General features: G+C 35.4%; 1 protein-coding gene across 4 annotated transcripts; it reads right to left on the bottom strand.

Moving 5' to 3' along the window:
• Positions 1-241: 241 nt before the first annotated feature.
• On the bottom strand, positions 242-14,441 carry LOC138140392 (KN motif and ankyrin repeat domain-containing protein 2-like). Of its 4 annotated transcripts, none has more exons than XM_069061404.1 (10): positions 14,192-14,441; positions 12,283-12,347; positions 9,286-9,497; positions 9,020-9,182; positions 5,730-6,037; positions 3,012-4,243; positions 1,890-2,105; positions 777-1,224; positions 523-723; positions 242-472 (listed from the first exon to the last, which is right to left on the bottom strand). In XM_069061404.1, the coding sequence occupies exons 2-10, from the start codon at positions 12,320-12,322 to the stop codon at positions 275-277; spliced, it is 3,018 nt and encodes a 1,005-aa protein (XP_068917505.1). In that variant the 5' UTR covers positions 12,323-12,347; positions 14,192-14,441; the 3' UTR covers positions 242-274. The 4 variants fall into 4 exon arrangements, with proteins under 4 accessions (XP_068917505.1, XP_068917504.1, XP_068917507.1 ...); XM_069061403.1 differs by having other exon boundaries at positions 12,283-12,350; XM_069061406.1 differs by having other exon boundaries at positions 5,730-5,950; positions 12,283-12,350; positions 14,192-14,440.
• Positions 14,442-15,081: the final 640 nt, after the last annotated feature.

The following is a 15,081-nucleotide window of genomic DNA, read 5'->3' on the forward strand; positions in this document are numbered from 1 at the left end:
CGTCAATTTTTTTTTTACTGGAAGTGAGTTCTATTAATTACAAATATACAAATATAATACAAACAAATCAGTAGTAAATAGCAACAATGGAATGTATTTGCAAATTGTATTAGTTAATTTTACAATTTGGTCCCTACAAAACTACAACAGTTAGTTTTAGTTACTACCGAGACGCAATTTCTCAATAACCATCGAATACATAAAACTAGTTATGACACACCTTTAACATTAAAAATCTATGTTAAGTAAAAAACATTTATTAACAAGTTAATAACTATTTAGTAGTTTTAGTATCGGTTAAGGCACGACGACTGCTTCTCAGAGGCAAGGGTGAAGATGGGGTTTTGGGGCTCGCCGTTTTCGACTTCTTCCTTCCGTGAGCCATCTGGACAGTTCTCTGGTGGGCGTAAAGTAATACTCCGATATGTCTGTGACCCGCTTCCATCGCGATCTTCAACGCTGTGCTATTATCCTGCAAACGACCACCTAAGAGACGATCCCACCCCCGATCCTGATACTTACAACATCCGTAATACTGGAATCGCAATCTGGATGGCTCAGAAAATGTTTCACTATGTCGTCGTGACCGTGTTCGGCGGCACACATTAGCGCCGTGCTTCCATCTTCATCCTGGATATTGACGTCCGCACCGGCGTCCAGCAACATCTTCACCATGTCCAAGCGACCGTGGCTCACGGCCAACATTAAAGCAGTCTGACCGTGCTGTAAAAATAAAAACGATGCTTCTTTTCTTCCTACACGGTAAGCAACTTTACCTGTTTGGCTCTGATGTTGACATCAGCTAACTGGAAGAGTCTCTTCACGACATTGGCGTGCGTTTGGGAATTGACTTCGGCCAATGACACCAACATAACACTTGTATAACCAGCTTTATTCGGTTTATTAATATCACAAACTTTTGAATCCAGGAGAATGGACACGACGTCGAAATTTCCGTGCGACACGGCGTAATGCATCGCGGTGTTGCCACTATCATCGGTCATGTTCACGATGTACTGAAGAAGTCCCGAAGACACATCTTCGAATGCATCCAAATAATCTTCAACATCTAGAGGATTGGCAGTTTTAAGACTCGATATTTCAAACCAATCTTCTTGGATTATGTTAATAGCGTTATGACTTTTAAGATTCTTGGTTTGACTTTTTTGGAGGGAGTCGTTGAGTACTTTCATTGCACCTTGCATCTCTTTGCTTGGCACCGCTCTGGAAAACAAAGTTTTATTTGAAAATAAATATAAACAGGTGGCACAAAAAATGAAACAAAACACACAAAATTAAACAATAATCCGCATCTAAATGCCTCACAATGTTACGAGCGTTCCGTTAGTATTTTTTGTACTCATAGCCTTGAAAACAACGCTTCCAACATCCAACGCTCGCTCCGAAACGAGTGCTATAATCGTTGAAAATTGTTCCTACAAAATTCACAAATTATTGCAAAAATTGAAATATCAAGTAAAGCAATTGTTTCCAATAACCTACTGCCTACTTGATTTTATGTTCGTTTATTTTAATTTAATTTTCGTACAAAAAATATTGTACGAACCACTTGCCTGAAGACATCTTCCGTTCATTCGCGCATTAAAAATGCGCTCATGCGGGAACATCGTCTTCCCGCACTTGGTTCGTAAATAACTATATCGAAATTTTGTTTTTGCGATCTATTCAGATTCCCGGGTGATACCTTTTTAAAATGTTTCGAATAAGTTTCCAGCACAATTGTACAAATATAAAATTGTGGTAGATAACACAATTACGAGAAACGATAAAAAGTAATTCGCTAGGTCCAATGAAAAAAATTGTGGAAACGATTGTACTTTTTATGAGGAAAGTTCCATTGAATGTAAATGTTCGTCTACTTTTCTTACTTTTTCCTGTGTGATTGAGTGGGAGCAGAACTGAGCAGGGCTGTTTCGGGTAGTGGCAGTGTTGACTCTTGTATTTGCACTTTTGTGGGCGGGCTGTTAACACCATTTTGAGCAGGAGGTGTTACTTCTGGCAATTTAAAATTCTGTTTGACTTTATCCAAAGGACTGGAAGTTTCAGCAGATGGGGACTTTGGCGACAAATCGAGCCCTGACAACCTGAAAATTTGAAATGAAACGATAATTAAACAACACCAGATTCTACCTCGTCAAAAGAATATGTTGATGCATATACGAGCAGTGGGCATTTTGATTTATGCACTCTTTTGAACTTAACATTTAAAAGCAAATCGAAACCATGTCAATTCGTCGGTGGAAAACTCGATTGTTAACCCTACGATAACGATGATTTTGTTTTGGTCGCATCATCAATAGTGTGCACCCTTGATGCGCATGCGTCTCGCAATTAATTGATTGTGGGAACAGAACTATCACCACCTGACACAGATTTCGGGATTTTTAAAACACGAGTGACGACAAATTAACCAGAAAAAACACTGCACTTTAACGAGTGCGTCGTGTGCGTTTTCATTTCATGTTTATCGCTGCCATTGCTGCGAAAAAGGACTAGTTTTAGACCGCACTCGGTACAGAAGCGTTTGCGGTCACGCAAAACCGTAATAGCATGATGGGTGAACCGCAACCACAACGGAAACCGCATTATCTGCGTATATTCTCTTCGCTAAATTACGACATCAACACGTTCAATCAAACGTAATTTCATTTAGCAACTTCTTGCACAAAAACAAATATTTTTTATTGGTTCAAACGGAGCGGATCAATTTAGCATGCGAGGCACTACGCTAATTGGATCATATTTGTTTGTCTAGACAAGTCGCAACGAGCATGAACGTACTTTTTATTGTGCTGTTTTGTTTCAATTTTTTTCAAATCCCCCGGAAACTATTACTTTGACTTTTAAGACATCATTCAACGGCACTTCACATTATTTTAACTTAATAAAAGTCAGTATACATTGGTACTGAAAGCTGATAACAACGATTCTGTGACTCCTGTGTCGCGACAGGAGGTGATGTCGTGTCATTTGGGGTTTTTAAGACTTACCCGGATGTCGACGAGACTGGCGACTTTTCCGTCGGTGAAGCGTATATTTTCGTATAGGTGTCTTGTCGTCTGAATTTTCTGACCTCCACCGGTGTGGTCGGTACTTGCGGCCTCGGAATTTTCGACGGTGTGGAATTACTTTCTTTCTTCCCACTGTCCTCCTTCTCCTTATTCGTACATTTAACGCAAACGTCTTTGTCGGTGTTCGCTGTGTTACAAGCGACATCACTCGTTGGACTTTTCCGTTCTTTGGCTTCGCACGCAACGTGTCTAGTAGACCTGATCAGATCTTTGGTATCCGTATCTTTACAAACGGAGCTGCTCTCGTACTGTGTGTTTTTGTGACTCGATTTGACTTCATTCTGGCAGGCTTTAGAGTTGGTTTTGACTTCGCTTTGGCACGCTTTACTGACGCCGTTCGGTTCGTACTGCGACGCCTTGGAAATCCCCGTCGACTCGTACTGACAAGCGACGGTTCGATTCCTCGACGTGAAATTCACTCTGTCGTCGCCTAAGTTGAACGACTTACTCCTGGGGCCCATCAGCAAGGCCAATGATACGGGACTCGTGTGGGCATCCTCGTTGCTGTCCGGACCCACGCCTGTGCTGACTTTGGGGCTGTTGCATTTATCGCAAATTATATCGTCGATGGTGTTGTCAGACGTACCGACGCTGTACGCCTCGACGTCTTTCTGACAATTCGCGTCTTTACATTTTGGAAACGCTGACACGCTGGCGTTCGAATAGTATTTTTTGTTTTCGACAGTTTGGGCGGCGGTTTCGATTTTTGCGGTGACTCTGTCGACTGTTTGACTAGCAACTCCACGGTTCTCCCTCGACGACGTTTGTGTAGATCTGGATACGTTTACTTGATTGTTCGTCAAATTTTGGCTGTTCATAAATCGGATTTTTTCGTTGAACCATTTATCGACTGACGCGTTATCAAAAGTCGTCGTGGATACGTTCTTCGTTTTCGGATTTTGATGACCCACCCCGACGTTTCGAGTTAATACGCCGCAGTTTACTCCAAAATCTTTCCGTGGAGGGGGAGGCGGGGGCTCCCTTTTACCGTCTAAACTATCTATATCAGTAAAAGACTGAGATTTCAAACGATTGTTTTGGGAGAACTGACAGATGTAGTTCGCATTGATGGTATTCAATTTTTGAGTTTCCTCGCTCTTGATCTGAAGCACCAACCGACGGTTCTCTTCCTCCAGCGACGACAGCTGGTCCTAAAACAGTTAAATAAATATTAATTGAATACGAAATTGTTTTTATTTTGTCAACCAATAATAGTGGATTTTTACTTTTGAAATTTAATTTAATTTTAATACCAACTAACAGAGGAGAATAAACAACATTTACGACTCTCAAATTTCTTCTTCGAACTTTATATTGTCACTAAGAGTAATTAATTATTGTAAATTCAAAAAACTTCTAAACTGTCAAAAATGAATTCTTTAATAAAATGTTTCTTTTGACTGTACTTGGTTATAAAATGTTCTCTAGAGTATACTTACATCAAATTTACTAATAAAATCGATTCGGATTATGTTTTGATTTTAAACACTTTCAATGCAAAATACAGCAACTAAGAAATACCACTATTTAGCACAAATTTGTAATTTCTTCAAATTTTCACAAATTTTTCTTTATTCCACACGATATGATTAATTTCACAATTCATTTGACAGTATTAAATTCAAACAAAAGAACAAATTTAAAATGTTTTAGAAATTATAGATACCAACCTCACAATATGAAAATAACTGGTGAATTAACCAACCCAACAACAATTTTGGTTTTGACAGTCAGAAATTGTTTTGAATTTACAACGTCATAATTAATAATCAATAATCGAATAATGATTACGACCAAGTCCGATTTGGGACAACGTAAAAATGATTAAATATTGTAACAATAGGGCATGGAAACTTGTTTGAAAGCGGCTGTTGTACAAAGTTTGTTGTCCTTTCGTGAATATTTTTCTGGTGGCACTTTTACAACATAACACTTTCAAGGGGCGCGTAGTACACATACCACACATCTGCATTGATACTGCATAATAAATGAATAGAATTTTTTGTAAAAAGTCCTGTTTTGTCAAAGCATGTTTCAGCTTGGTGGGTCATTAGACCCCATTCTAGGCATACATTTTTGCAACAACAATGCTTACATTGTTTGCCTCTATTGTAAACTAACATGACTTGTAGAAGACAGCGCGCCAACGCGAACATTTACACAAAATAAATAATAGATGTTTAAATAAAAGATTTGCGACTGTGGAAATAATCGATAAATTACGGTTATGAAATGTTAAATAGATGTCAGGCACTAGTATATACATGGGATCAATATAAATAAAGTAAAAAGTTAAGTACGTAAAGCATCTGACTATATACGTAATCGAATCGATCAGTTTTTGTTGGAATTTTGAACCAATTCATGATTATTTTATGATTGTGATGTTATTGATAATTTTCACACTTGAAATATTTAGTAAGATATTAAAAAGTGATTACGATTTTGAATTAGAGAGAGAGACAGAGAGGATGCAGAATAAATCGATATACGATAGAGGAAGTGGTGTGAAAAAAAAGAAAATGTTATCTTTGATCTCAACGAAAGTTTAATGTACTTTACAACAACGGAAACCGGAAGCACACTATTGATTACACAGTTAGCAAAAAACATTTGAAAATATACAGGAAAACATACCTTCAGCTGCGGTATCAGTTTAACTTGGTCTTCCAAAAGCTTCGTCCTTTCCAAACTGATTGCCATTTGTTCCCGGATACTCTGCAAGGCCAGAGAGCTCAAGCCGCATGATTCTATGCTGACCGTGTCGAAATCTCGATTCGTGGCTTCTGGTAGAACGGTCATGCTTGAACCAGAAGCCGAAGACATCGACGAGTTCGACGGGACCCTCTTGATGGTTTCTGGACATAATAGAGTTCCGTCAAAACATCGCACCCACGCGGAGTAAAAATTTTCTGATAGCTTCGGATCGATGTAAACCATTTTATCTATGTAAATGATTAGAGTTCGAAGAGCGACGTAACAGAACAACACCACCGAAGCAAACACGCGGCACAGGTCTACCCGTTCCATTTCAATCAATATTTAACGTGACACTGTGGTTTGCGACATTGTTTTTAAATGCGAAATATGTCCTCTCGCTCATTGTAAATATACACAATAAAACTATTTAACTCAGGACGAAAGTTACAAAGTTAGCGAGGTATAACAAGCGCGCTCATGCGCAATGTATCTTTCGATTATCTTCTCAAAATCACGACGTGGAACGGCTAAGTCGAGTTTCTTCAACAGTTCACGACAACTTTGTTAAGATTACTTAGTGTAGCCTTACCGAAACGACTCCACCTATCGACTGTCAACAAGTAGAGAAATAGAGCATAGGTGGGCAATTAGGAACATGCGGGGGTCGTCGGCGGAAGACGTTTTCCCGCCCAGAACTAGGAATACACTCCGATTGTCCAATTCAGTCACGTACATTTTTCAATTAACGAACCGACGTTTCCGCTGTGAAATTTAACGGTACCGAATTATTCGAAAATTTCAATATTAACACTCGACAAACACAAATTCAATGCCACAGATGTGTGGAATGCTTGCAAAAGACGGTGCGATCAATATTTACGTTGTACTTCTAATCGCTAATTAATTTTCTATGGCAGCACTGCCAGGGAATTACACATTTACTACACTTACTTAACATTTATCGCAACTTTACCATTTAATGCCATTAACACTATTATTTTTATGTCGGTGGTTTTTAAGGTCGCGATTTTGTAACCAACCAATACTAGGTGCATCGATACTCTCAAAAAAAATACATGTACAACAAATATTATTAACTTCTACGTTTGCCGTTTTCTTCTATAAAACGCTTCTTTATTTAATTTCGTCTTTATGTAAACAGTCTTGGCAACTCACGTTCTTGTATTTTTTAAGTGAAAAGTTCGTTAGGCGCGCCACATACATTTTATTCCCGGGCAGTGAATTAGTTTCATGCGACACGGTAAAATCGTTCGCAGCACGACACGACAAGCTCAAATCAAGGGAGTCGAGTTTTTTAGCGGAGCGAGCGAAAAACAACTGTGCGTCACTTGTCAATTTTAAATTTTCATTGTACGTTGTGTTGTGACCTGCCTGACCTCAGTGCAGAGCTGCAGGAGTAACTGCATATATATATACAGGATATTTCGCGAGTGATAATAAGCCTGACGTAATTTAAAATGCAACCCACACTATATTTCCGAAAAAAGCTGGCTACTGTCATTAAAATGTCCGGCTTTTTTTGAAAATGTATTGTGGGTTGAATTTATTATTCCGTCAGGCTCATTATCACTCGTGAAATACCCTGTATAGTTTTATATAATATAAATGATAAAGACACGACAAATATTGTAAGTTTACAGATGAATGTAGGATTTAATACGTAATTCTCAATTATATGGCTTCAACAATAATTCACCTATTGGAAAAATTTGTGTAGCAAAATATGAAGAGGAAAATGGGCAAATTATCATAATACAGGGTATTGCTATGAAAACTTGTGTTGTGTTCAATATCATCGTCAAGAAAATAAAACTTAAACATCCAAACCTAACCTCATAAATTTTGCCAGAGTGTACCTCTAAAAGCGGACGTATTTTGCAGTTTCTATTGAAAAATACAGATTTTTGATGTTTATTTAAAAGCAGCATTGGATTTAAATAATATTAATAATTTTATGCCTTGCTCCTTATTCCTCCATCATAGAAGTTTTCACTTCTGTCGTGCGGTCTTAAGCACACACTCTTTTTTTTTGTTTAGATTTTTCAAACTTCGCTTTGGTAATTACATAAGTGACATGTTCTATCGCAGATTTTTAAAATCGCAATTTTAAGACAAAATACCATGATGTTCGTATCCATTTTCGCAAATAAAAGCAATTTTTAACAGAACCATCGAGGAAGTAGCAAAAACAACTAACATTTTTCCACCTTATTTTTCAGCAAAAATACAACACTGCCCTATAAATTCAATCAAATTTTCTGCAAAAGATTTTGCACTTTCAAAAACAAGGCGGTTTCATCTCCGGTCTCTCGTGAGGCGTTTTATATCCCCGCAATACTCAGTTATCGAGTGCAACGCAAAAAAGGTGCAAACAGTTTTCCTTTCACTTGCTTTTCATTCATAATATTCTTACACGTTTTTGCGGCTCTGTGTACTTAAAGTGTTTTTGTACTACTTCATTCATAGTAAGGAATTGTGACTGTTTTTAAAGCGTTTTTGCGGCTATTAATGTTTCGATTTATTAGAGCTTCCAGAAGCGTCTCGTTCGGGATGGAATTACATATTATAGTCTATTTTTTAATTAAAGAACCACGACCTGTTGATTTAGGTTTGCAAATATAACATTTTTCTAAATTTAGGGTATTTAATGATATCTATTGGCTATATCAGCCAACGTCTGTCATTTTTAATGTCCTTGAAAGTACGCAAACTCGCAGCTAAAATTTAAACGTGTTATTAAAATGCCTCGCAAAGTAAGACATTTATTAAACTCTCAAATTATTTGTTATTAGTTGTTATTAACTTTATTAACATGCTGCGCTACTAATATTTCTAATAACCTCAATTTTTATATGATGAGATTTTTCACCCTATGCTCTCTAGACTATATTATGATTTCATCTCAATTTCACCCTACTATCTAACTACTCGAGCAATTTAAATTTCCATGAAAATCTAGGTTATCTGTTCCAAGATAAAAATCTGTACAGATTTTTTGCCATTTTGTTGTTGTTTTTGCTACTTTCTCAATGGTTTTTGAGGGTTCCGTTAAAAGTTGCTTTTATTTGCGAAAACTCGTACTATTTCGCCATAAAAATACGATTTTAAAAATCTGCGCTAGAACATACCATTTATGTAACTACTCACGAGCCTCCGTTTTACACCTCGAACAATCGAGACTCTCTTTTCCAAAGAAAATCACTAACCTGAAACAGCAGTGACATCCGGCAAATTGTTAGACAATTTGTTTTTGGAACGTTGCAAAGTCCTTTCAAAATCAGAGACCGCATCGTCAAAAGCGTCTTGACTTATGGGGAAGTGTCCGCTGCTCGTCTCGATTATTTTCGTAGTTTCCTGTTCTTGAATAGGCTAAAAGAAAAAAACTTCAGAGCCTCTCTAGCACACAGACCACGTTACTAGATGTACATTTGTTTAATTTTTAATTAATTGTAATTTTCACGTGAGCGTGTACCTTATAGCTTTGTTCTAAAACGGCTATAACTGGTGGCGTAATTCCCAATAAAACTTCCATCGATTGTCGTTGACGTCGGCGATCTTTTCGTCTTTTGATGGATCCAGTCCTGTCGGCCTCTTGACTGACGGATTCGCAATATCGTACGAAATCCAAATCAATGTGGTAGCCATATGGGCAACACGAACACATATTCCCGTCCCAAATATACCCTAAAACAATAAATTCCTATTAATACAACAATTTCATTATCTGCGAAATTAACCACAAAAATAAAATCTTAAACACGTGTAATGTAAAATTTGTGTTTCTAAATTTAAATCGTCATTATCACGTTGAAAACGTGTTCCAGACCTTCGTCTGAGCAGACGACAAAACCCTTTGATATTAACACTTGCATTAATCACGTGAAATGGAGTCGTTTAAACGCTCATTCTAAATTTAAATATCATTATTTACCGTCGAATTTGAAAGGATATCACTTATAAATCTTCTAATTAGTTGTGAAGGAAGACGCCCCTTGACTGATCTTTAGAACCCTCCCCAAACTGTGACAGCAGTTTGAATAAATCAAAATGAGAAGAAATATTACTAGCACAATAATTTTAACACTTTGGTGGGTACTTGCTTATCTAATCACAGGTTCCCTCTATTAATTACATAAGATAATTACCGCATACTATTACTAGTTGTGTTGATTAAGAAGTTTATATTTTATGACTGTCATCTCTGAAGCAACCATAATACCAAATTTTAACCACGTGTGTTATTAAAAAATATAATCCACCAATATTTATTGGGGTGGCATTTGACAATAACGAGTTTCACGCACTGACGTCAACAGGTTTTATCAGAAAAAAACCAATATGTAGACTAAAAAGATAATAACGAGATTGAAAGCTGCAACACTAATCTACATATTCATTAATCGATACATTTATAAATACGTTATTTTTCGTGCAAATCTACTGAATTTGTTATTGGAACTTCGCCAACACAATTCGTAATGTATTTATAGCAAGCTGATTTGTATATTTTTTAATTTGTGGAGTTGTCTACATGTTCATTCGAAGGAAAAAAAAATGGTTTTGATATACAGGGTGCATCTAAAATACGCACACACACGCATTTTAGATACACCCTGTATATTGAAATATACAGGGTGTTCCCGAAATACGTGTGTTAATTTTAACCAGTGGAAGAACGCGTCAAATCATGGAACTCTATAACATTTTTACGAAAAAGCAATACAAATTGATTTAAAATTTGGAATAAATTAACCATAAAAATGTATACCCGCCTATGGGTAACGGCGAAAATTTTCTGTTGTGATAGAAACAGAGCTTTGTTAAAAAGTTCCATTGCTATAGAAAAAAAATAAATATGTAATCAAAATTTAGATTCTCATGGTTACAAAAAATAGAAACTAGTTAATCACACCCTGTATATTCAAATATACAGGGTGTTTCCGAAATACGTGTGTTAATTTTATCCAGTGGAAGAACGCGTCAAATCATGGAACTCTATAACATTTTTACGAAAAAGCAATACAAATTGATTTAAAATTTGGAATAAATTAACCATAAAAATGTATACCCGCCTATGGGTAACGGCGAAAATTTTCTGTTGTCATAGAAACAGAGCTTTGTTAAAAAGTTCCATTGCTATAGAAAAAAATAAATATGTAATCAAAATTTAGATTCTCATGGTTACAAAAAATAGAAACTAGTTAATCACACAAAACGACTCGTTTGGTAAAAATTGTGGGGCAAAAAATCTTGGAATACTTTTACGAATTTTATAAAATGTTATAGAGAAAAGTTTCATAAATTGGCGAGTTCTTTCACTGGTTAAAATTAACACACGTATTTCAGAAACACCCTGTATTATCTCTGCCCAACATTCATACTTTTCATATGAAGATTCTAAAATTCGATGTGGATTAATACTGCAGAATTTTGCATTAAGATAAGAACGTTATCTGATTCACATTAATTAATGCTTAATGCAAGGCATTAAGCTTTGGCATTAATACCAAAAAAAAATTATGATAACATACTTTCAAATAATTAATTGAGATGTTGCTTCTATTATTCTAGTATTAAAAAAGGGGACACGGCACCGAGGCCGGATTTATTTTTTACTTATTACGGTTTTTCTTATGAAGCACTATATAAATACATATTATCATTTCTTTTTCTATGTGCCAACGTTTTTTGCTTTCTTACCAAATATCTTTGAGATGTTGAATTCGTATCAAAAACCGAATGATTAATTGCAATATTTGACACGTTATTTACGCTCACGCTTCTCGGTATTTGATTGATGAAGGTAATAGTGGAAGACTTGGAGTAAAAGTGTATGTCACCCTGTGATTATCTCATGGTTGGTGTTGTAAAATTAGACGAAAGTCGTTGAACTTGATTTTATACAAACCTAAATTAGGAAGGTAAGAAAGATAATTATCGGGTAGATGGCAGGTGGGCGTTCCTCCGAAATAGAAATCAGGTTGTTTTATTAATTACAACAATGTTGTGGTACGGCCGATCGAAATTATCCGTACATGCGTGAAGATGTAGTTTTGTTAACCTCGTTTGAAGTAACTCTAATTTAGCTCATCCCCTGATTATTTATAGAGCGAATTGTTCACTCGTTTAAAATGGACGAACAGAAGTGGATTTAATTGATTCTTGTGACACAAAAATATAAACTCTGAATCCACGTGGGCGCATTAGAAAGTAATCTTCACACCTGCACACCCTTATTCAAATATTGACGGTAACAACAGACAAATCAGTTTACACAGAAGTAAGATGTGAAACTGCCTTATTATAAAACGCATGGCAGCTCTCAGATCAGACACAATAACGTTTAAAAATATATATATTGTAACTAAAACAATCAAGAGAAAGTTACTTTTAACTCGGATCATCAATTTCTACAAATTCATTTCGTCCAGAACAAAATGGTTGCTCTAGACTAAAATTAGATACTCACCATTGTCATTACTGGTTCTGAAGCCTTGAGAGTAAGACATCGTCAGTTATCTTCTAGAATTTGCACTACTAAAACAGATACATAAGAACGTTATCGACAAGTAATAATCAGATATCGAATTGTTATTATCTGACATTGAAAAAACACAGATAAAGTATTTTGAAAAAAAAAAGTGGCGCCAGTAAGCAAATTTACACAGAAACAAAAAAGTTTTTTTTATTCTCACATACATGTGTAAGTCATTTACCTACGCTATTTTTAAATCTAATGAATGAAGCTATTTAAGATGGCTTTTTTTACTATTTTCGTACTATAATTAAACTCTGTGTAGGATTAGACCACTTAAAGTACGTTTATTTCCATTTTTATTTGCACAGGAGTAGAGAGCTAGACGCAATTTATAAACACAATTGATGGGTTGTGTAAATTATACTCCAATCGATTGTTTCGAGTCGATTTTTCTCGCACATTCGAGATTCGTCAAGTTTGGAAAATGTCACCAATTTGGCAAACATCACAAGATGCGAACAAGAAATCGTTTATATTCTAGAATTGATCGCACAATGAAAAGTACAGTTAGACGTGTGCAGAATAGCAAAGGCATGGGTGGTTTTCACTTTGAATATTTACTGTAATTATTAGTTAGAGCAACAACGCTCTCTGAAATGTATGTTAGAATTTTATTTCAGACATTTGTCAGAAATGCGTTTTCTGCAATTAAACAAAACAAATTTGAATTTAAGAGTTGTCAAAAATGTCTCGTTTGCATACGAGTACGTGATCAATTCGGATGATCGAAAATCGTATTTAAATAAATCGATAGTCTGGAATGTGTTGTAAATCGTCTATTATGTTTGCACTGACCACAATTATTTCCCACCTTGAATACATACACTAACGACAATGTCAACACAAAAATGGGCCTCAGCAGATTCAAATTGGTATTGGAGGGAGATGGTGGGTTAGAAAATCACTTTAAACTGCACAAATAATTTAATAAATAGCCCACACTTTTTGAACATATACAGAAAATGAGACCAGTTCTTTACCGAATAACCAGATGTAACAAAATGTTATAAAAGGAGCGATTTTATTCCACTGTAAAATCTGGACATGTAGCTTTCTGGTTTTAAATTTTTTCTGGGTACTACAGAGACGATATTTGCAGAATCGAACTAAAAAGAGTATAGTTCATAAAGCGAAAATGGTCGATGCAACTCGAATTCTGCAATAAACTAGAAAATCTACGTCATAGTTGCATGGCACTGAAATACCAGGTGAAACAAATACAATCCTTCTTAGGATACTAATTATTTAAATGAATATTTACGTGTTTATATTTATAAACTTGTTGGTTCGTTTTAACAAATTTTTGATTACAAATCTGGTCACACGCGTAGTTCTTGTTATTTTTGGTAGTTAATTGTACATATTTTATATTATAGTGTACAAATTACCATACGGTGTGTGAGTGTCGGCAAATTTGATAAGAAATATTGCTATTATCCTCGAATGGCTTTAGTATGTACTTACGAGGTCTAAATATTTGTGTAAGATTTCTTTTCGGCATTCAACAGGTGCAGCATCACCGCGAAATAGCCATATGAGGCTTAATGACGGTAATTCAGCATTTATTACGGTGGGTAATGTATCCGTTTAATGCTATTCAATGTTTACAAAAATAATAAATAACAATGAAATGCTTGTAACAACAGTACCATCAACAAAAAGTATAAAAGTTTAGTTGTAAACCATTATCATCGCTAAAAATAGCGTTTTCCAAACAGGTATTCGTATAATAATTTATTCAAACAACAAATAATGTTACGAAATTGATATTAAGTGTTTAAAAAGTTTATACATCAACAGATGTGAACAATGTATGCAAGGAAATCAACAAAACGCCTACCAAATTCCAAAGAACTGAACTTTTCAAAAACAACACAAAAAACCGCGATTCAACAACCAACTTAACACGGCCGACTTTCACTCGAAAGATATAATAAAATCATCGTGCTTTTCAGTTGGTTTCATTTATAAATTCCACAATATCACATGTTTCACTTATTTCATTGAGGAAATGTCAACTAATCAACAAATTCGACACTTCTACTTAGAAAGATAACTTCACAATGACCAACGGATTCTGATCCCAGATTTTGAGAACGCGCATGCGTGCAGCATCTTGCAACAGGTGATTTTTATCTTGGGTTTATTTCTGTTTTGTCTAACCAAAACAAAATATGAAAAAAGTAAATAAACAACAATTTTAACATCAAAGACACCATCATTTATCAAAACAGCATTAAGCATTTTTTTAGTGTAACATTTATAATACCGCGTGAAATAATTTAACGAGTGGGAGGAATGATCTAATTGTAGGTATACCGCTTTACTTTTTTTACGATTAAGTATGTATGGGGTATTCAAATAAAAATATGACCAAGAATACTTTATTCTGTTTATTTCCTGTACGTTGTAGCTTATGAAACCTGTTACTGTCACTGTTTTAACCTACAATTTGTAATTACGTGTGTTCTCTTTTTATTGAAGATAGTTTTTTTTTCAATTAATGGATATCGAATATTACAAAATGGTTTTTTCGACCAAACACGAGTCTTTTATGACAAAAAATTATTTTAGCGAACCATTATAATGGTTTGTCACTCCGATAAATGTCATGATTATCGTGAACATGCGTTCGTAGTTGTAAATAAAAGCCAAGAAATTTTATACATTTTAAAATTGTTTATTAAATTTTAAAATTTTAGGTACATCTCAATATATAAACAACACTGA

This window comes from Tenebrio molitor, chromosome X (genome assembly GCF_963966145.1).
Source record: "Tenebrio molitor chromosome X, icTenMoli1.1, whole genome shotgun sequence".
NCBI lineage: Eukaryota > Metazoa > Arthropoda > Insecta > Coleoptera > Tenebrionidae > Tenebrio > Tenebrio molitor.

Excerpts from the sequence above, each read along its gene's own strand:
- LOC138140392 (XM_069061404.1), bottom strand. The coding sequence starts at position 12,322 with ATGTCTTACTCTCAAGGCTTCAGAACCAGTAATGACAATG. Across the intron at positions 9,183-9,285 it reads TTTTAGAACAAAGCTATAAG|CCTATTCAAGAACAGGAAAC; the intron begins GTACACGCTCAC and ends TTTTTCTTTTAG. Across the intron at positions 4,244-5,729 it reads AACTGATACCGCAGCTGAAG|GACCAGCTGTCGTCGCTGGA; the intron begins GTATGTTTTCCT and ends TAACTGTTTTAG.